This window comes from Anastrepha obliqua, chromosome 5 (assembly GCF_027943255.1).
Source record: "Anastrepha obliqua isolate idAnaObli1 chromosome 5, idAnaObli1_1.0, whole genome shotgun sequence".
NCBI classification, from domain to species: Eukaryota; Metazoa; Arthropoda; class Insecta; order Diptera; family Tephritidae; genus Anastrepha; species Anastrepha obliqua.
The window spans coordinates 78,986,653-79,007,799 of record NC_072896.1 but is presented as its reverse complement, the minus strand read 5'-3'; the positions used below and the strand labels follow the sequence as shown (position 1 = coordinate 79,007,799).

The 21,147-nt window shown below is 37.0% G+C and overlaps 4 protein-coding genes across 4 annotated transcripts; 3 read left to right on the top strand and 1 right to left on the bottom strand.

Moving 5' to 3' along the window:
* Positions 1-1,713: 1,713 nt before the first annotated feature.
* Positions 1,714-4,626, top strand: LOC129248122 (F-box-like/WD repeat-containing protein ebi). The gene is made up of 3 exons (XM_054887560.1): positions 1,714-2,237; positions 2,298-3,370; positions 3,432-4,626. The coding sequence occupies exons 1-3, from the start codon at positions 2,180-2,182 to the stop codon at positions 4,275-4,277; spliced, it is 1,977 nt and encodes a 658-aa protein (XP_054743535.1). The 5' UTR covers positions 1,714-2,179; the 3' UTR covers positions 4,278-4,626.
* Positions 4,627-5,849: 1,223 nt separating this feature from the next.
* LOC129247941 (uncharacterized) lies at positions 5,850-6,576 on the bottom strand. The gene is made up of 2 exons (XM_054887324.1): positions 6,241-6,576; positions 5,850-6,185 (listed from the first exon to the last, which is right to left on the bottom strand). Exons 1-2 carry the CDS (start codon positions 6,445-6,447, stop codon positions 5,973-5,975), a joined length of 420 nt encoding a protein of 139 aa, XP_054743299.1. The 5' UTR covers positions 6,448-6,576; the 3' UTR covers positions 5,850-5,972.
* A 1,397-nt stretch (positions 6,577-7,973) lies between these two features.
* Positions 7,974-11,009, top strand: LOC129248296 (homeobox protein prospero). The gene is made up of 3 exons (XM_054887787.1): positions 7,974-9,662; positions 9,740-9,868; positions 9,933-11,009. Exons 1-3 carry the CDS (start codon positions 8,400-8,402, stop codon positions 9,984-9,986), a joined length of 1,446 nt encoding a protein of 481 aa, XP_054743762.1. The 5' UTR covers positions 7,974-8,399; the 3' UTR covers positions 9,987-11,009.
* Positions 11,010-11,987: 978 nt separating this feature from the next.
* On the top strand, positions 11,988-16,451 carry LOC129248568 (heterochromatin protein 1). Its single transcript, XM_054888166.1, has 5 exons — positions 11,988-12,119; positions 12,288-12,456; positions 12,540-12,659; positions 15,495-15,609; positions 15,678-16,451. The coding sequence occupies exons 2-5, from the start codon at positions 12,343-12,345 to the stop codon at positions 15,962-15,964; spliced, it is 636 nt and encodes a 211-aa protein (XP_054744141.1). The 5' UTR covers positions 11,988-12,119; positions 12,288-12,342; the 3' UTR covers positions 15,965-16,451.
* The last annotated feature ends 4,696 nt before the right edge of the window (positions 16,452-21,147 follow it).

Genomic DNA, 21,147 nt, shown 5'->3' with positions numbered 1-21,147 from the left:
CAGCTAAGAATTGCAAACTGTTTTAAGGTTTCCGTTCAGTAAGTTTTGGCAGGCCATCATGAATCGTGTAACGCCAGAGCAATGCTTACAAATTGGGGAAATTTACATTGAAAAAATAAATATGTTCACGAAGCTCACAGAGCACTTCGACCATTTAACGTTTCTACTACATTACATTACATTGTACCATTGATGCTATATGGTCAGATTTATTGGAAAAAGTAGTCAATAATTGGACTGATCGAATGGACCATATAACTCGTAGTTGCGGCGAACATATGCCGGATATCATATTCAAAAAATAAATGCCGTGAAATTATCCACCAGGTTATAAAAAAATTCATTCCAACAATATTTCTGTCTTGTATTATCATTCGGCCGCCATAACCGAACGAGTTGGTGCGTGACTACCATTTGGGAGTGCGTAGGTTCGAGTCTCCGTGCGTGAAATACCAAAATTATAGAATTAGAAATTATAATTTTTCTCTAATAGCGGTCGCCCCCCGGTAGACTATGGCAAAGCTCCGAGTGTATATCTGAAATGAAAAAGCTCCTCATGAAAAATATCTGCCATTCGGAGTCGGCTTAAAACTGTAGGACCATCCATTTCTAGAACAACATCAAGACGCACACCGCAAGTAGGAGGAAAAGCTCAGCCAAACACCTAATAAAGGGTACAAGCGCAAATTATATATATGTATAAATGTTCAGTAAATGCCTTGGTGATATTGCAATTTTACGATTTATGACTTTTAAATTAAACAAACTAATAAAAATGAAGTGCGCCAGGTTAAATTGAGAACTAACGTGTTTAAAAAAAGGACCAAATGCAGTTTTTGTTGTTTTTATTCTGATGATATCGGGGCAAGAAAGTTTGTGTTTAATGTTTCTTCATTTTGTTTGAATACTGAATTTTGAGTTCGCTGTGCCGTCAGGCTACATGAATAAACAATCAAAAGAAAGGGGAATTACATGCTTGGGAAGAGAAAGAGTAGGCCAGAGCAATAAAAATTACCAAACCCAAGAAACTATACACACTTGTCAGGGCATCATCCGTATAAAAACACAAAAAAAACGTCATTTGCAGGTTTCATATTCATTTGTGCTTTCACAATTTAACACGCGGCACTTCGTTTTCATTAGTTTATTTAATTAAAATTTTACAAATCGCAATATTCTTAAGTTTTGTATTAGAAAGGAACCTGTCGTTAGACTTGTAAAAATCGCAAAAAATAAAGTAATTGTTTTGGGAACACGCCACCGGCAGAACTCAATTCGTCTTGCTAAGAGGTCACTTTCCATGATTTCGCCATGGCGACATCTGTTATGAAACGGAATAGCAACTAAGTTAACTCTACAGGAATGGATAAGAAATTCTCAGCTTCGAGAGAGCGCTCCAAAAATGTGCACTCTTTGTAACGTTTTCCAGTGGTGCCATACCAGCAAAAGTTGTGGATAGGGGCATTTATAGACATTTTTGTAATTTTTCGCATTAAAGAAATGCACCCAAAACTTAATTATAATTTTTTCAGTGCCGATGCTTCTATTATTACTACTATAATCGTTTAAATGTTGGAACACCATATTGTAGTTATATTTTTGTTATGAATATAAGGTATTTTTGGATTATAAGCGGGGCATTTAGCATAAAAAAGTGGCACTTCACGTTTCATGTGCACTTTTCATATAACTGTTGTTCTTGGCCGAAATCAAGGCGCAATTGGTTTAATTTTTCCTAGCCGAACTGTTTTTTTGTTATTATGTTTTTTCTGTTTACTTTCTGACTGAAAATTCAACATTCAAACTACCAAATCGCAAAAACAAAATACTTGTAAATTTAATTTTGTATTACTGCTATGCTTTGTGTGGCTGGTAGCATAAGACACGAGATCGTGGGACGCTCTCAGTAGAAGAGAGCTGTTCATTGCCTTGGCTTTGGCCGTAATAACACGTCAAAATATTAAACGAGTTTTAAATTCACAAGGAATTGATTTATTTCGTTTTGCATACATTTAATTTATAAAATGTGCATAAAGGTGAAAAAAAATCTTGATTATTGACTTCAAACAGTGCTCTGGAAATAAAGAGTGTTTAAGGAAATATTTATAACGGACGCTAAAAAGACATCAGATATTAGAATAAAAAGTTGGCCGGAATCTAGAGAATTGTAAATACAAAAATGAGTTTTTCCAGTGACGAAGTGAACTTTTTGGTGTACAGATATTTACAGGAAAGCGGTTTGTTTATCTCGTAAAATCCTAATCTTTTACAAATTAATTAACAAAAAATTTCCCTAGGTTTTGTGCATTCGGCTTTTGTATTTGGCGTCGAGTCACACATTTCACAGAGCAATATAAATGGCGCGTTGGTGCCACCGGCTGCGCTTCTCACAATTCTTCAAAAAGGCCTAATGTATACTGAAGTCGAATGGAGCGTTGGAGAAGATGGAGAAGTGGCACGTCCGGTTGAAGGTCTCAGTTTAATTGATGCTGTTATGCCTGAAGTAAAACCCCCAAAACTACCAGCGGTAAAGTCGGATCCCGGTAAGACGGGTACAGACAGCAGCAGTACTGCTGCATCCACCACTGCAGGAACTGGGGGCGTTAAAACGGAAGTTAAACCTGACAGCAACACTACCGGCGCTGCAACAAACAACGAGCAAACTCCTGGGGGAATCCCAGCGACAACTGCAGACTCAAATGAAACAGATAGCAATGCTAATTCATCTACTGGTACTACTGGAACACCGAATGCATCAACAGTTGGAGCTGTCAATTCTACCGCAGGCTCAAGTAGTGATGCTGCTGTAACTGGAAATAAAAAAGCTAACACGACTGAAGGAACTGCCACCAGCTCTATTTCAACAGACGATTCCACACCAAACGCTAGTGCCAATAGCAATAATAGTGCCGGTACCAATACCAACGTAAACGAGCCAGTGACAGCTAGTGTTCCAGCAACCGGTGCAAATACGAGCACAAATATTCCAAGTACTGGTGCTCCTACTGCTCCTACCGGCAGCACGACTAATACCTGCCCCACTTCTGGCAGTTCAGATGTAATATCCCAAATGCAAATTACTAATAGCGGCACAGCGGCGGGAGCGGGAGAACCCATGGATATTGATCAAAGCATTGAGATACCAGCCTCTAAAGCTACTGTTTTGCGTGGCCATGAGAGTGAAGTTTTCATTTGCGCCTGGAACCCCAGTCGGGATTTGCTAGCAAGTGGATCTGGTGATAGCACCGCACGCATTTGGGATATGTCTGATGCAACGACTAGCCCGAACCAACTTGTATTACGTCATTGCATACAAAAGGGTGGCGCCGAAGTGCCCAGCAACAAAGATGTTACTTCATTGGACTGGAATGTAAGTTGCATCATATTATTAGGTTACAAATAATTAATTATCATATATTCATCCAATTTAGTGTGATGGAACTTTGTTGGCTACCGGCAGCTATGATGGATACGCACGTATCTGGAAAACAGATGGTCGCTTGGCATCTACACTGGGTCAACATAAGGGTCCAATATTTGCGCTAAAATGGAATAAACGCGGCAATTTCATACTCTCAGCTGGTGTAGATAAGACAACCATTATCTGGGATGCTTCCACTGGTCAATGCACTCAGCAGTTTTCTTTTCATAATGCTCCAGCACTCGATGTCGATTGGCAGACGAATGTATCTTTTGCATCATGCAGTACTGATCAGCGTATTCATGTGTGCCGCTTGGGTTCAGACGTACCAATTAAAACATTCAAAGGTCATACCAACGAGGTGAACGCTATAAAATGGTGTCCACAGGGTCACTTACTTGCTTCTTGCTCTGATGATATGACTCTAAAAATTTGGAGCATGAAGCACGACAAATGTTGTCATGATTTGCAAGCACATTCAAAAGAAATCTATACAATCAAATGGTCTCCTACTGGACCGGGTACACAAAATCCCAACACTAATCTCATATTAGCATCTGCATCGTTTGATTCGACTGTACGTCTATGGGATGTGGACCGTGGCAGTTGCATACACACACTTACGAAACATACAGAACCGGTGTATTCGGTTGCATTCAGCCCGGATGGCAAATATTTAGCTTCGGGTAGTTTCGATAAATGTGTGCACATTTGGAGTACTCAATCCGGGCAGCTAGTACACAGTTATAAGGGAACAGGTGGAATATTCGAGGTGTGTTGGAATTCCAAAGGAACTAAAGTAGGAGCGAGCGCATCTGATGGAAGTGTTTTCGTACTGGATTTGAGAAAAATTTAAAACGTAATATAAATTTAAGAGCTAGCTGACACTCGGCAGTTATTATTTTAAGCAAAAAGTATATTAACATTTTTGTTTCAAAACAGATGATTAAAAAAAATGCAAAACATTGTAGCTTTCCCTTGAGTTAATACGGATGTTGAAGTTTGTACAATGTTAATTGTATGTATTTCTATATATTTTGTGTAGTCCCTTCATGTAATCAACCCGAAAATCGTACATAGTGAGTGTTTCTTAAATAGTAAACCAGTCAAACTACTGTAATCCCATTTACAATAATTACTTGAATACTTCAAACACAAGTAATTATATTTAACTGCTTGACTCAATAAATCTTTACATTTCAGCTGAGAGATTCGTTTTTTCAATCAAGCTCCTTAGATATTTTTCGATGTTAGAGCAAAGAATGTTTGCATCTGCCGAATCAGAGTGAGGTATATTTATTGGCAATGGGTTGGGTTGGTTGGTTAAAGTGGTGATTCATCCAGAATCCAACTAGCGCTTCCGCATCACTTTGTTGCCACATCCTCGCTACCAACTTGTTCAACGGTTATTTACAGCATGACTATATCCAGTCTGCGTGAGGCTCTCGCGCAGTGGTTTGCCAAGGGTTGACATTCTCTCCTTCCATAAGGTTCCCTACCTACCTTCACAGAGAAAATAGCAAATAGTTTTTTTTTTATCTCTGGTTGCTTAGAACTGTGACAGTGTGTGTTGTGAGGTATACCCATTTTGGCTGCCAGTTATGACCGCCGAGAGTCTGCAGTTATTCCTTCGTTTCATATTTGTTTGTTTGTGGTTGTAGGTGGGCTATAACGTTATGCCAACTTCGCATGGTGTCTCGTCTCTATCTGCATTTCGTGATTGTAGATGTTTTAAGGAAATTGTATTCTTGATTGCACCAAGTGGTATAAATACAGGTTCTGCAAGAATGTCATAGCAGACCCACTCTTGACAGTTCGTCCGCTTTTTCGTTTCCTTCAATTTTTTTGTCCCGGGACCCAGATTAAGGTAACTGTATGGTTTACCCTCGAGGTGGTAAGACTATTTCTGCTTTGTTCCACCAGTTTAGAGGTTGTTTTAAATGAATCCAGTGTCTGGATTGCAGTTTGGCTACCCGAAGGAAAAGCGATATTGCACCTAAAAGAGAAGTCTGGGATTAGTACCCTACAAGCTTCCCCTATTGCCAATACTTCCGCCTGGAAACACTGCAAATATTGGGAAGGCGCTGAGATTTTTCAATTCTAAGTCTATGAGAATATATACCAATGGGTACTAGTTTCAAAATCGCAGTGAGGATCTCAAGCCTCTTGGGGGCCCAAAATAAAAAGCGTTGCGGGCGATATTTAAATCGATCGGCCAGCTGGTTATAAACGTAAATGCTCATCTGATTGCTGATGACTAGCAAAACGCGGTGGACGAAGCTGTCGATCTTTCAAACTACTGCGTGGAGCACCACCATGGAATATCTTCCGATGTCACCTGAACACTAGAGCTAATGGAACACCGATAGGTTTTTTACATTACGCTATACTTACAAATAAAATCTGCAAAATACTATGGCCATTCAGCTTAAGTGAATTAAAAATACGTATTTTAATAATTAAAATATATAAATTCCATGTAACAAATTTACAATGTAACCACAAAATCTATACATGTAAGTATGGGGTAATTAAAACTACTAAAAGACCTTTAATATAGATTTTTGTCGAGAATATCGGCTATCTGATTAAGAACCTGTCCATCTACTTTACGTAATCCCAAAGCAATTAAGATGTCAGTAGGGCATTTGCTCAGCTTGGTTCTGTTGATCAAAAACTGTATGCCGGCTCGAGCTTCCGCTTGGTCAACACCCAATAAACATTTCATAGTCACTGGCACTGATGTGTGAAATTCGGTTATGTTCTAAGTATTGAAAAAAAGCGTAAATTCTCTGTTTATTCCATTAGTCAATTCTTACCAATGGTGCAATGCGTTTTTCATGCTCATCCTTTGCATCGAATTGAATTAAGTACAAGTTGGGTAAACCGCTGTATTGTGTGATCAGCACCATACATTTGTTTGTGAAACGATGAACAACAATTTTTGTTAAACATTCACCAATTTTACAGTTAAATTGTGACTGGAAACCAATATTTTCTTGAATCGTATCGCTAACGCACTGCATATCGTAATCTTTTTGGGAATAATTATTATATTAATGACTACAAATTATTTAATTTCGCGGCATAATAGTACAATTATCCACCAACGAAGTCATGATCTGTAACAAGCCTGAGGAACGTAAATTTGACGACTCATAACTCATACACAGGGAATAACATCAAGGCGAATTCATAGAAGGTGACTTCATTGGAGCAACAACATTTACGTGTATTCTGATTTTGCTATTTGGTTGTTTGATTGTAAAAATGATTGTAAAAAACAAATAAGGCAAAGCTTTTTGACATTCCAGTTAACAAATCGAAACAACAAAACGTCAGCAACTATAACGAATACATTTTGTGGAGATTCAAGTAGGCGAAGACCACCGATAATGTATTTATTTTTTACTTTTTGCTTAATTGAGTATAATGTGACTATCAATTGTGCGAGTAAATACTCTTGCGCATAAATATAATTTATTACTTACCTTTTTACTTGGTACAAATGGAGGAATTTCACATAAATTAATGGAAATATAATTATTTTTCCGCAAGTGACGAGAAAAAAACTATACATTTCCAACTGACTTTATTTATGAGCTATTGCTATGCGCTATGGCCATCGGCAAGGTATCAAGAACGATAGATTACTTTACTACATTCTATAATATCTGCGTTAGTGAGTTTTTGTTTAGATGGCATTTTCATATGACTATATAAGCCGACTCGTCTACGGGCCGACACTTTCTACAGACTCTAAAAGTACTTAATTTGTTTAAATCAAAGAATGCCTTTTTATAGTAGTTTGCTTTTAAGAAAAGTAGAAATTAAACATATAAATTCTTTAAAAAAAATTAGCCTCTATACAATTCGCAAGTATTCAAGAGACTTTAAGACGTTTTTATTTTCAAAAAGTCCTAAATGTATTGTTTAAATCACTAATTTAGCCACCAAGGAGAATATTTCAATATGGTATTACTTGTACAACTACAAAAAACTCCATGCATTGTGATTTTATATTTGCTGGTGGCCGTAATGTCAAAATCTGTTATTTGTAAGCTAATTTCACATTTCATCTATCAAGGCGAAAAAAAATTACATGCTAAGTAATCTTGTAATATCACCAGATAACGTTGTATTAAGAGAATGTAGAGAATACAGAATGTGGTGCCATCCGAAAGCGCAATTTTATTTTGAGCAAATTTGTATTCAAATGTATGGTGTTTTCTGTACTGACATCACGGCACTTGCGAAAACGCAATCTTGTATTCCATCATTCTTGGACAAGATACATTAAACAGGTAGCAGCAGTATGGTTGCAATTATCTTTTTTTCTATTTATGTGGTCTCTTAATTGTGAAATTTGTATTACTCTACAATGTCAATCTTTGTTTATATATTTGGACATTATGGGAATTAAATGCAAAGTTCCTACCTGTTTAATGAATTTAGTTCTTGGGAAAAGGTTAAGAGACTGAGAATAGCGTGAATTTTCAAAAATTGACTGAGGCGTGTTTTTCATCAGATACTCAACTTTTTCTGGCTATGGTGAAACTACTTAGCAGAGTTCTGATAGCTATTGACAGTTTACACCCTCTCCGTTCCTGCATTTAATTCTCTGACTGAGCAATGCCAAAAAATCACGAACAAACGTCAAAAACATTTTAAACAAAGTTTCACCTCTCGCTGCATGAATCAAAGAAAATTTAGGCCAGAAACGTAAATTACACACAAAAATTTACTACAGAAAAGCCGTTGGCGTGTTTTCCCTGTTGGAGCCGTGGAAAAGTAATAATTGAATAAAAACTGTTTGCATCGGTGTGGTACTACGTGCGACCACACTTTTGGCCGTACACCCATAACGCAGGGCAGTGGCAGGTTGGTATCAGCAACTGGCGAGCAAGGCACGGTGTGGTGCAGTGTATTTGTGTTACTAACAAGTTCATTTGGAGTTGTCGCAACGGCGCCCGATAGGATGGACGCAAAAAATGACGATTCGGCAGGAAGCGATTCGCTGGACAAGTCTTTGCAAAAGAAATGTGTAGTCGATGATGTTGGTCAGGGTGAGGGTTTAACGGCAAATCCTTCGCTGACGGAAGGCATTAGTGATAGAAATGATAAACAAAAATCGGATACTGAAGCTGAAAATCGACCTGCAATTTCCATTAATTCACAAAACAAGACTGAGAAGAGTGCTGGTGATGGCGTATGCGGTAATTTCGTGGAGAATAGTTGCCGAATCGATGGAAAATGTGACAGTAGCATCCTCAGCGCAGATATTACAAACGAAACAAAAACACCACTAGTAGTTGATTCGCACGATGCGGCTAACGCCGCCAAAGTCAAAACCAACGCGGTAGAAGGCAATACGTGCACTCGCAGCAGTGATGACACAGCCATTTCCAATAATATAGTAAATGATGCTGCAGAAGCGCCAAGCGAAAGCAACTCTAATAGCAGCAACAACAGCACCAATAGCAACAGTAATTGTAGCAGCAACAATAGTTATGCCTTTGAAACAAAAGTTAAGCAGATCTCCAAGAACCTCAAAGAGACAACTCTGGCTGAATGTGCGAATAAAAAAGCCTCAACAGACGATACCAATTCCACCTCGTCCGCATCTTCAGCCTCCTCTACACCGGAGTGTGAACAGCCGACAATTGATGCCGCGACGGCGGCTTTATACTCGTTGGGTCCTAGCACTAGCGCGGCAGCAGCGGCGGCGGCGGCAGCAGCAGCTGGCGGTGCCAGTGCACAAGACGAACATGATCATCGCTCAAAAAAAGTTCGGTTTCATCCAGATGTTAAAGAAAATGATGGTGGTAATAGGATTATGCCCAAGAAGAAGAAGAAACTGAAAACAATTCAGTTTGGAGCTAGCACTGCTGGTAGCACTGGAAGTGCTGGAGGAGGTGATGAAGCGTCAGGTAGAAGTCAACGGGGCACATCAGGTGCAGATGACATGGAGTTCGATGAGGAGGAATATGTGGAAGAAGAAGAATGTTTCAGTGCATCTAAAATGATAGAAGATGCGATTTATTATTTAATGGAACATCCGTTGACATTTGCCGGTTCCTTTGATAAAAGTAATGTCACCACACAAAGCGGTCTCCTGGAAGAAGAAGACTTACCACAGTTATCAGAAACACCAGAAGATGACGAAGAAGACTTCTGCGGTCAAGAATTTCCGGAAAATGGAGTTGCATGCATTTTAGGCAAACAGAATAAATGTGGAAAGGTATTAAGATGTAAAATTTGTTTTTGTTATTTTTCGAAATAACTTAAATATATTTAAAATCGTTTTCCTCCAATCAGGTGGAGTTCCTCCTGCGTTATATAGATCGGCCTGGCTTGTTTTGGGAAACAGAGGAATTCATTGGCCAGCGATGTCCCAATTTACTTAATCAGTATGAGCAATGCCGCGAAAGACGTCAGGCGCGCTTAGTGAGTTGTACATAACTAATTTATTGAAAACATTTGTCTTTTAAACAATTATTTTTCTAACTAGATGAACTTCGTCGCGAAACGTCAAAACCTACGGCAACGATACACAGACTTCTAGGGACAAATGTGTTCATGTTGAGGTTGACTTGACTACTGGAATTACAACAATATTTCGCTTTATCGAGTTTGCGATGCAGAAATGCTGCTTACGAAAAAAATAGTATATTCAAAATCAATACAATACAAAAAGTATGAAATTTAACACAAAATTGCTGCTTTATTAGAATGGCAATATGTACAGTAAATTCCATGATGTTCTTCAAAGACAACGAGGGACACAACAATAATTCAAAACCAACTGCAAGATGTGCTACAGCATTCGTAGCAATCATCCCTCCCACATTTTCAATTGAGAAATTTATACGGCAAATGCTTTTTTATAGTACCCATATGACCTTAGTTCACACATTCTGCTGAAGTGTCCATCATGTTGGCGAAAATGACCAGAAACAGTGAAACCAAGAAAAGTAGCTGGATTGTATATGTAAAGGATTTTTATCAACGTGCTCATTTAATGAAAATGAACTGTTAAAAGAAAATGGAACTTAAGGATCGGGATTTAAAGATATGCAAAACATACCAGCAAAAAAAGCACATTGCAAAAACCTAATAAATCGATGATAGTAACTAATTAATTATATAATATAATAAACTATAAGCAAAAGTCTAATAAGATGCATACATTTTTTATTAGCAAACACACAGGATTTGAACTAAGAAAAATTTTGGTACGCATTTATCGAAATATCGTGTTGAATCACAACTACAAAGTAAAGTTTTATTTGGGAAAAGTTTTAATTTTCACAGTAAAGTTCTATTTGCCAAAATTTTGACGCAATAACCCCAATTTTTTTTGTAAATGAAACATGGACCCTTTTGAAGAAGTTATTGACTACGCCCAAGTGCGAGCAAAATGGAAGATAATACCAGGGCTGCAATCATTATTTTAGTGTTGGTAAAGTTCGTAATTTTTTGATAAAACAAAGGAAATTCCAAATAAGCAGATATATGTTATTTGTACCTTGTGAATAATTTGTGACCTATTGTTACTCCAGTAGAGCTTATAAAAAATTGTTTGTGACAACTACAAAAAATCTTCTATATACCACTACTAAATATACATACTTCTTCCTTCCATAAATATATGTCGTGTGCTTATTGCCGCTTTGTGTAAACCATAGTCATGTGTAAAATCGAATAAATCCACCTCTTTAATATTTAACAGTAATTACGATATTCGAGAAATTATTTTGCGCCAAGATTCAGCCTCCTTGAGGTGACAGGTAGCAAAACTAAATGTACATGTCCAATTTCGCAGAAATGAATTAAGTTTACAATTTTATCAGTGTAATATTTGGTTCTAAATTCATAATAGTTCAACGCGAACTAAAAAATTAGTATCGATTTTCCTCGAAAAAAACAAAATTAACAGCAAAAGATATATTGCGTTAAAAATTTTATATTACAATATTATTTTTTTTATTATTCTAAATTGATATTCCAGTGCATATTTTCCAAGAATATATAAAAATACGAAGGAAACCCATAAATAAATTGATTATAATTATTCACAATTTTGTTTAGATGGTGAAATTCCCTTATTACATTTTCTTAGTGGAAACTACATCTTCTTGTCTTTAAAAATGCTTTCATAATTTATACTATTCCTCTCCTCCCACATCTGCATGCCCTACTAAATGTGTCTTAACATTTCTCAATTCTGTCTCTTGACTTTGTTCCGTAGGCAACTTGACATTTTCTCTTAACAATTAACAAATCTCATCAAGCAAATCAGGTCATTGTATTCGTCCATACAAATGGGACGGTTAAATGAAAATTGAGTTGTCAAACTACGAGACGATTAGATTATGATGGCAAGATTAGGATTATGATGGCAAGAAATTTGATATGACATACCTGTCTACATTAACATGGGGAATTCGCGGTCTCTATTTGACATTTCGGTTCAAACAGAAGCTTATAACATTTTCTATACATTACTGTCGTTTTTCAACACTGTCAAAGTGTCACCGTGCAACTCTGAATTCGTAGCGTTGCCTTCCATAACGTTTTTGCGCTTCATTTTACGTGCTGAGTGCGTTTATTCTTCTAAACAGTGTATCTAGTGCTGTAATTTGTTTTCTAATAAGTAATTTAAAAAAAAATTGACTATTTTAGCAGTAGAAGAATTGTAAGTATTCGGAATATAAGTGGATAAGTTTTTCATATGATTCAACTGATACAATTTCTCGAATACTTCTGGGTGGCTTGAATACTCCGGGTGCGTTGCTGTACTTATTGTTCTTGCTAATGCTATTTTACAACCGCGAAATCACACTTATTGGTTGTCTACAATCAGGATTTCTTAATTTGCTTAGTTAATTTAACTCAAAACAAAAAGGTATACAGTCAATATGAAATCAAAGAAAACTGACTCTGCAACTGGTGATGCTGTTGCCGACTCATCAGAAGAGGAGGAAGAGTATGCAGTGGAAAAAATTTGTGGCCGCCGCGTGCGTAAGGGAAAGGTTAGTATTCTGTGTATATATGCACAATTTTAATAACGACTTTAGATTAATGAATTTTGCCATTTATTTTAAAAACACCGTAGGTCGAATATTTTCTCAAATGGAAAGGTTATCCCGAGGAGGAAAATACCTGGGAACCCGTGGAGAATTTGGATTGCCAAGATTTGATACAGCAATATGAAGCAGATCGTGCGAAAGAGGAGGTGAGTTTTGCATATGTAGCTTTATAGAGCATTCGATAGTCATCAGCGCAAAAATGGCGGGAGTGTATTGCTTTGCCGCTTAAAGTACGTACTAATAAAATCAAGCAACAAACTGGAGACCCCTTGTTAAAACAGTTCAAAGTTTTTTTTATCGCTTCCGGGAGAGGCAAAAAAATCTGAATTGGAATTTTTGTGCTTTTTTTTGTTGCTTGCTGGGGAGGCAAAAAAGTCTGTATTGGTGTTGTTTATGCTTTTTTTTTTGTTGCTTGCTGGGGAGGCAAAAAAGTCTGCATTGGTATTGTTTATGCTAGCGGTCGGTATAGAACCGGGGGTCTGGCGTTCACACTGCAATAGGTTCTACGTTACAGGAACGGTAACATTGACACCTTCCCTAAAACTTAATGGGTACTGCTATGAGTATTTTAAGCTACATAAATATCTCCTGGTTTAATATGCAATGATATTGTCTTGAAATTCTTTCGACTTGTTTCATTACTATTCATGTACATTTTTTAATTTTTTTCCTTTTACTTATTATCTTTGAGGTACAATAAAGTCCATATTTTTATAGTTAAATGACACGCATTGAATGTTATGTGCAATGGTGAACTTTATCGGCCCGTGAGAGCCGGTTCTAATATGGATCGGCTACCGCACCAAAATGGCTTTCTAAAAGCTTACACCCGAAAACAATTTATGTTTTCAATCAAAACCATAAGCCAGCCACCAAGTAGTATTTTTTATCTTTGAACAATGTATAAATTTCATTCAAACCCATAGATTGTTTAATGAGTTACAGTGTTCATGGACTACGAAGACATACAAGTGCGAGCGTCCCTCATTAATTTTTCGGTATCTCAGAAACTATGGTTTGCACTTCAATCTAGAGATCTCTTGTGCCCTCTATTCTTCAGAAAAAAGCTCATCCATACCCAGTTCGCTCGATAAGACCAGGATGGAGATGGGTTTGGGCTGAGTCCATGTGGCTTTCTTCTGGCTGTATCAGGCCGAAATGTCCATTAACTCTCACAATGTCATTACCTTCGGGAGGAACGTGTGTTGCAGTTTCTGCGATTGATCACAGAAACAACAGGATCCGGTGGACTATATTCTGGATGGCTATACAATTATTATTATCAGTTTCTTCTTAGGGCAGCTAATGGGAAGCTTAAATTTCATTTGGTTACCACTTTCTAATAAGGTCAGTCTGTCGTAGCTCCATAGTTTGGAGCCGGTTTATATCTCGTAGCCTTACTTCTTCGCTTCCTAACTCTTCTTTGTTGATATGTTGTCTCATGGCAGGAAAGTACTCTGGTGCTAGGTAGCTTCTCGAGCCAATGTATCAGCTCCTTCATTGCCAGGCATTCCCATGTAGGTATGCTGGGACCTATATAAGCCTGATGCGGTTTGCACTTTTAATATGTAAATCTAGTTTCTCTATGCGCTCAAGGACTAATGAGAACTTAACCTGAAAGGATGATGTAAGCTCTGAGTGCAGCTCGGCTGTCGCTTAGAAGAGTAATTCGCTCATTCCGTAGTGTTCTTTATAAATTAATCTTTGCAAATATACAAACGGCAAAAACCGCAACTTGAAAATGCTGTCGGTACAGGAACCTATGTTTTGGGATCCGTGCAGGGTACACTCTTGGAGTTTCCTTTCGGAGATAGGGGTACTCCAATTTGAATTAATGCGCAGTTCAATTCGGAACCTCTTCTCAACAACGATCGCCTTAGTGATATCATATCTGAATATTACTTTTTTTTTACTACACAAACGCATTCTTTACTTTTGCCGTTTCCACGACAGTCGGTTCTACGTTACCGAAACGACCCGGATTTATATCCGGCCAAGGACTGTCACTCCAGCAGTATTCACCGTATGTAAGTATTGGGAATGTTTATGCTGCTACAACAACAACAACTTAGTTTGTTGAATTGATCATGCAAAATTTTGTTGATGCTCCTTGTAATAATGCCCTAGAAGCCTCAATTCCACGGTATGTGACATGAAGACCTCGCTCAAGCATTACGCGCACAGTATTCATATTTTCTGGCATAAAAACTGATTTTGATGATTTTTTGATTTTACCACTTTTTGTGCTACAGTAAAGGCTAGTGCTTGCTCACCGTGTAATGATTTTAATGCATGGATGCATTCTTGTCTGGTTAATCCACCCCGAAAATTCTGAAAAGTAATCGCATGAAAACGTTCACGGTCTAATACCGTTTTTTTACGGAGATGCATTTTTTTTAGCCACTGTAAACAACACTAATTTGGCTCACGTACCAAAACGTGCTGAGTTCCATTGACTGCAAAACAGCAATACGATTTTTTTTTCGAGAAATGTGTCTCGTTAAATGTTGTATGGGTGAAATTCGGAAATTGCGAAACAAGAGGACTCAAAGAAGCTCTTTCGAGGGTAGGGCTGAGAAAGGTCTGCTTTGTCGCGCGGAAATCTTTTTTATACATTTTAATGTAAACTCGCCAACAATCAGAAATGAGCTCATTGCAGCTAAACTTTACAGAAGAAGTCAGAGAAAGGGGCCATTACTACATTTGTAATTATATAGCAGAACTATCATTAATGTCGAAATTTTTCCATTGCCGAGGGTCCGTCTGAATAAGTTCATATTTTTGCGTAATGATTTACCCTTACAGATTTGCTGTTACTTATGATGTCAGTTATTTTAAACTCGTCATCCCATAAATTATCTCTCCACTATTGTTTTGGATTTTAATATACTAATAATAATAAAATTACTGCTTAAAATTTACTGAAAAATATTACTACGAAACTTGATTAAACTTAGGTAAATCATTGTAACTCTTTTTAGCCTGCCGCACCTAGTAAACAACCCGAAAAAAAGGATTCCAGTAAAAAAGAAGCTAGCAGCAGTGGACGCACCAGTGCCGCTGGAAACAAACGCAAGTCTGAAGAGAAAACAACAGGTAAATTTCTTCCATCAAAGTAATTAAATTATTACTTAAACCTAAATTTTCTTGTTCTTTTTGAGCAGGTAGCAAGAAAAAACGGCGTGATTCCTTAAAATCAGAAACGGACAATGAGTCAGTGTCCGATGTTTCTTCTCGTACCTCTGAGCGTACAGGCTTTGATAGAGGGCTAGAAGCTGAGAAAATACTTGGTGCCTCAGACTCGAGCGGTGGCCTGACTTTTCTTATACAATTTAAGGGTGTAGATCAGGCGGAAATGGTGCCAGCAGCGATTGCTAATGTTAAGATTCCACAAATGGTTATAAAGTTTTACGAAGAACGTCTCTCCTGGTATTCCGACAATGAAGAATAAATTTTAATTTAATTAGTTGATTAAATATCTATATATCAGAATATTAAAAAATAGATGCATATATACATAAATATTTCCGTATTTCCACATTTCCTTCTAATGGCATCTTGACATCAAAAGGAAACGTGAGTAAGTTAATTTTACAAATGTTTTGAATGAAGTCCGTCGTATTAAATTATCCTCAATTTTAACTAAGGTTTTTCGTTTAAAACATCCGACCACCAAAAAAAAACTAAGTTTTGCATTTGTGCAAGTCACCAAATGTTTTGATTTTAAAGTAAAATACTATTTTTAGAAGCCATTGAAGTTGAGATTCATTTGTGCAAATTTTTCGAAATGGGGGTTCAAAATAGAGGAAATCGTACAAATGTGTATCACTTTCTTATTCTGTGTGTTAGGAATGTTGATTTGTCAATACTGGACAAAAATCAATGTAATCATGTGGAAAATATGTTTAAATAAAAGCTGAAATTTACCAAAAATGTTATTACGTCATTTATATAAGAGAGGCGTCATAGTTGATTTGCAAGTATATACATACGTAGAGTTTGTAAAGAATATCTTTGCATAGTGAAGAAAAATTTTAAATTTTAGCTCTGATCGAGAATTCCAACAACAAATAAAAAAGCAACCAAAAAATGTGTACACACATTCCATTACTGTACTTTTCTACGACTATTATAGCCCCCGTTGACGGTCCAGCATTGCTTGTCCAGCACTTTATATGTGTACGTGTCGTTTGCCCGGTGACGTTCAAAACAAAAAGCGATCAATCCACAGTTGTATTTAGAAGTAAATATGTCGTCATCGGATGATGAATTTTTATTTATGTAAATTTGTATATAAAAAAAAAATAAATAATTGGCGCGTACACTTCTGTTAGGTGTTTGGCCGAGCTCCTCCTATTTGTGGTGTGCGTCTTGATGTTGTTCCACAAATGGAGGGACCTACAGTTTTAAGCCGACTCCGAACGGCAGATATTTTTATGAGGAGCTTTTTCATGGCAGAAATACACTCGGAGGCTTGCCATTGCCAGCCGAGGGGCGACCGCTATTAGAAAAATGTTTTTATTAAGTTTGCTTTCACCGAGATTCGAACCAACGACCTCTCTGTGAATTCCGAATGGTATGCACGCATCAACCCATTCGGCTACGGCGGCCGCTTTGTATATACATACGTAATTATTCTATGGCTGAAAAGCGTAAGTAAGGGAATTAAATTTGAGTTTGGGATATTTTACAAAAATTAAAGGTAATCTGCTTTAACTTATTCTGATCGTTGTTTGAGAATTTTTTTGTTACCCACTTTCTGTGTTACATCTATACTAATATAATATTATAAAGAGGAAAACTTTGTTTGTTTGTTTGTAACGAATAGGCTCAAAAACTACTGGACCGATTTTAAAAATTCTTTCACCATTCGAAAACTACATTATCCACGAGTAACATGGATTACATTTTATTTTGGAAAAAAATAGGGATCCGTAAGATATTTGGATTTTTCGGACACAAACTGAAAAAAATCTTATATATAAAATAAAGTCAACTTTTTGTGTGTGTTCGCTAACCGGCCGTGTCTGCACCGAATTAAACCAAACTTACACACATTGTTAAGGAGGTATTGAAGATGGTTTCCGTATAGTTTGGATACCTATTGGTAGATAGGGTCTCGAGATATAGGTCAAAACGTGGACCCGGGTAACCTTCGGATGTATATGTACAATATGGGTATCAAATGGAAGCTGTTGGTGAATGCTTTAGTTCAGAGTATTTCCATCCGCTCCGTGACTAGGGTCTCGAGATAGAGACCAAAACGTGGACCCTAGAATGTGTTTGTACAATATGGATATCAAATGAAAGCTGTTGATAAGTGCTTTAATACGGGGTAATTTTCATACCTATTGATGACTAGGGTCTCGAAATATATGCCAAAACGTGGACCCGCCGTGTCTTTGAACCGAATTAAACCAAACTTATGCACATTGTTAAGTAAGTATTGAAAATGGGTTTCGTAAAGTTTGGTTGTAATTCGGAGCACTGGCAACGGGTACAGCGTTCTTTTGAGCCAGCCATAATGTCGCTTACTTTTTTAACGCTTGGGGCGGAACTGAACTGTCAAATTGACAGTGTGAGTTACAATGTATCAATATTTTTTTCTGATTTGGACGCCATAAGGAAAAGACGTAAGTGCAAAGTGTAAAAATTGTTTGTGAATTTTTTTGGAGTGGATTTTGGAAGAGTGAATAATTTCTTACGAAATTTGAGAATTTAATGTGAGATCCGAATGAAATTAAATATGTGTTCGTGGCAAAAACAATTTTTTTCGTTTTTTTTTTTTTGAAAATATAAATGGATAATGGTTAAAAAAGCTCCAATGCTTAATAAAACATATAAATTGGAACGAAAAATTCATGGATGATCAGGAAAAAAGACGATTGTTTATTCATATGCGTTGATTTGAAATTTAAAAACAATCTTCTTTTTTCCTGATTTTCAATTTATATTTTATATTTACTCAAAAACAAATAGAAAAACAAAAAATATTGTGTATGCCAAAGCGCTTGAATAAAGAATAAAGAAATAAATAATATGAAAACCATATATTTTCTGTTCTAAACCATATCTATTCTATTTTAGTGTGCCCAGCGAAGGGGGCCGGGCTTGCTAGTATATTATATTAAAAAACCGCAATAAGTCATGTTTTTAATTATAACTTATGTTTTTCGGGTTCATAACTTTATTATTATTAAATTACTTATGTATATCAGTTTTAAATAATTTCATTTACATATAAATTTTTAAATTTTTTGCTTATTTATGTACATATTTCATACGGATTGTGCTTATTTTTAGTATATGTAGGTGTTTACGAGTAATATACTATTGGGCAACCGCACACTAAATGCTAACCTCAATGCTAAATACAACACTGCTGTTTTGTCCATCAGACTCCGACACGATCAAAAAAGTAAGCGTCAAACGAAAATATCAAAATGTTTTGATTTTCATCAAGCATCGTAGGTGTAGCCGACAACAAATACGTGTGTCACGACGCCACCCGACTGCACTAACACATACAAAGCTCAGTCAAGCATGCTGGACTGTCACCAACCCTTATTAGGCATTTGCAAAGATTTTTTTGACACTTTTTAAATAGAGTAAACATATTTTGTTGTTGTTGTTTTTCTAATGTGTGTATTTATTTAATAACCGCTGGCGCCTAATAGTCCTAGACAAGTACAGTAATGGAATGTGTGTATACATTTTTTGTTTGGTTTTATATTTGTTGTTGGAATTCTCGATCAAAACTAAAATTTAAAATTTTTCTTCACTATGCAAAGATATTCTTGACAAACCGTATGTATTTAAATTAGTAACTATAATTTGTTGAAAGTTTTTCAGTAGTAAAAATTGTGATGGGTCAAGTATAGATTACCAGGTTTGGTAATTAGTTATAGCGTAAAATGAAATTGAGCGAATATTTCAGGCTGCGACGTGACGGAAGACCGACAGCAGAATTTTCCCAAGGGTGATAGATTTACAAGGTTTGCTGTCTTTAATTATAGTGAAAAAGGCGTTTCCACGATAGTCGGTTCTACGTTACCGAAACGACCCGGATTTATATCCGGCCAAGGACTGTCACTCCAGCAGCATTCCCAGTATGTAAGTATTGGGAATGTTCATGCTGCTACAACAACAACAACATAGTGAAAAAGGAGATTTTAAGGCAGCCAAATTTTGCAGTGTGTATTCCCACACTCGTCCAATCAGTCCTTCAGATGGCAATTAATCCACATGAGTGAAGGTTGTGTTGATTTTTTTCGTATATCACCAACACAATCTCGGTTTTTTCGTAAACAAACCGCTGTCATGAGCACGGTTACGTCAGCCAATCTGATTCTTTCATTCATCGACTCGACATTCATCGGGATACCCTTACCACCTTCTTAAGCTCCCAACCCCCGAATGCCGGTATCGGAGTCCAGCCACCACCCAACGCAGAAGAAGAGCTCCAACTTCCCCTAGAGTCCCGTGTCACCTTGGCACAACTACGTTCTGGATACTGTAGCAGGTTAAACTCCTACTTATCCAGAATTGACCCCAATATACTAAACATATGTCCGGCATGTGAAGGCATCCCGCAAGACACTAACCACCTTTTCACATGCCTCAACAAATCCACTCATCTAACGCCCCTCTCCCTCTGGACGCATCCCGTCGAAACATATAGTTTGCTGGGCCTACCGTTAGATGAGCTAGACGAAGACGACTGGTGATTACACTACACTGACAGGGCAAAGGTACTGCAACAACAACAACAACAACAATATTTTTTCAAATTTGCTGAGAGCCGGTTAATGGTCTGATCTCTTGGCCACAGCTCTAAAAATCTGTTCAACATAGTGGAAGAATTGTGTTCAAATAGTCAAGAATGATAGAAACAAGACTGCGCCCATCACAGAGTGTGTGACGTCGCATTAGCTCAGTTGTGAAGTGTTGCCAACCATTTGCTCTTCGCAATAAATTTAGTGTTTTTTTATACTGAAATTGCGAAAATTTTTAAGTTTGGTGTTTGTTTATTTTTTTTAATTGTGAGCTAACGAAACTGTAACTTAAGAAAAACTGTATTATTAAACAAAAGAAGGTTAAAAAAGGTCACTCTGAGAAGTTTTTAGTGCTAATGAAAATTTGTTGATTCTTATAATTTGAATTTAACCCTCTATCCAGTAAAACCGTCTACAGACGGTCATCATAAACCCCTCCTGGGTTTTATACATATGTAATTTTCTTTTTCGTGTGAGCCGGCATGGCTGCCTTGAAACGACTATGACGGAACCATTCCAAATCGGTTATAGTGTTCATTTGTTTCATTTTGATGTGTATCGTCAGTTTAGTAATGGCCGTCGTTGAAATCAGTCGAAAAAATTACAGTTGAAAAATTTCATCTTTTCGTTTGTGAAAAAGTGACCCAACATTGCGGAAATTTCTTCAAAAATTCAAAACAGGTAGGTTTTTCTGTATACTTTTCAATGCAACTATTAGTTATAGTGAAACTGAAAAAATAAATGTGATTGTTGTGAAGTTTTTATTGACCGTCTACGGACGGTTATTCCGCATTACGGCTAATTTTTCATATACACAGGGGATACTTTTTGTGCACCTTTTGGTACAGTAAAAGTGAAT

What these genes read in the sequence shown, in the direction of transcription:
- LOC129248122 (XM_054887560.1), top strand. Translation starts at nt 2,180, where the DNA reads ATGAGTTTTTCCAGTGACGAAGTGAACTTTTTGGTGTACAGATATTTA. An exon ending in CAGATATTTACAGGAAAGCG is followed by an intron (nt 2,238 to 2,297) that starts GTTTGTTTATCT and finishes AAATTTCCCTAG; the next exon opens with GTTTTGTGCATTCGGCTTTT. An exon ending in TTACTTCATTGGACTGGAAT is followed by an intron (nt 3,371 to 3,431) that starts GTAAGTTGCATC and finishes CATCCAATTTAG; the next exon opens with TGTGATGGAACTTTGTTGGC.
- LOC129247941 (XM_054887324.1), bottom strand. Translation starts at nt 6,447, where the DNA reads ATGCAGTGCGTTAGCGATACGATTCAAGAAAATATTGGTTTCCAGTCA. An exon ending in AAAAACGCATTGCACCATTG is followed by an intron (nt 6,186 to 6,240) that starts GTAAGAATTGAC and finishes TTCAATACTTAG; the next exon opens with AACATAACCGAATTTCACAC.
- LOC129248296 (XM_054887787.1), top strand. Translation starts at nt 8,400, where the DNA reads ATGGACGCAAAAAATGACGATTCGGCAGGAAGCGATTCGCTGGACAAG. An exon ending in AACAGAATAAATGTGGAAAG is followed by an intron (nt 9,663 to 9,739) that starts GTATTAAGATGT and finishes TCCTCCAATCAG; the next exon opens with GTGGAGTTCCTCCTGCGTTA. An exon ending in AAAGACGTCAGGCGCGCTTA is followed by an intron (nt 9,869 to 9,932) that starts GTGAGTTGTACA and finishes TTTTCTAACTAG; the next exon opens with ATGAACTTCGTCGCGAAACG.
- LOC129248568 (XM_054888166.1), top strand. Translation starts at nt 12,343, where the DNA reads ATGAAATCAAAGAAAACTGACTCTGCAACTGGTGATGCTGTTGCCGAC. An exon ending in CAGATCGTGCGAAAGAGGAG is followed by an intron (nt 12,660 to 15,494) that starts GTGAGTTTTGCA and finishes AACTCTTTTTAG; the next exon opens with CCTGCCGCACCTAGTAAACA. An exon ending in GTCTGAAGAGAAAACAACAG is followed by an intron (nt 15,610 to 15,677) that starts GTAAATTTCTTC and finishes CTTTTTGAGCAG; the next exon opens with GTAGCAAGAAAAAACGGCGT.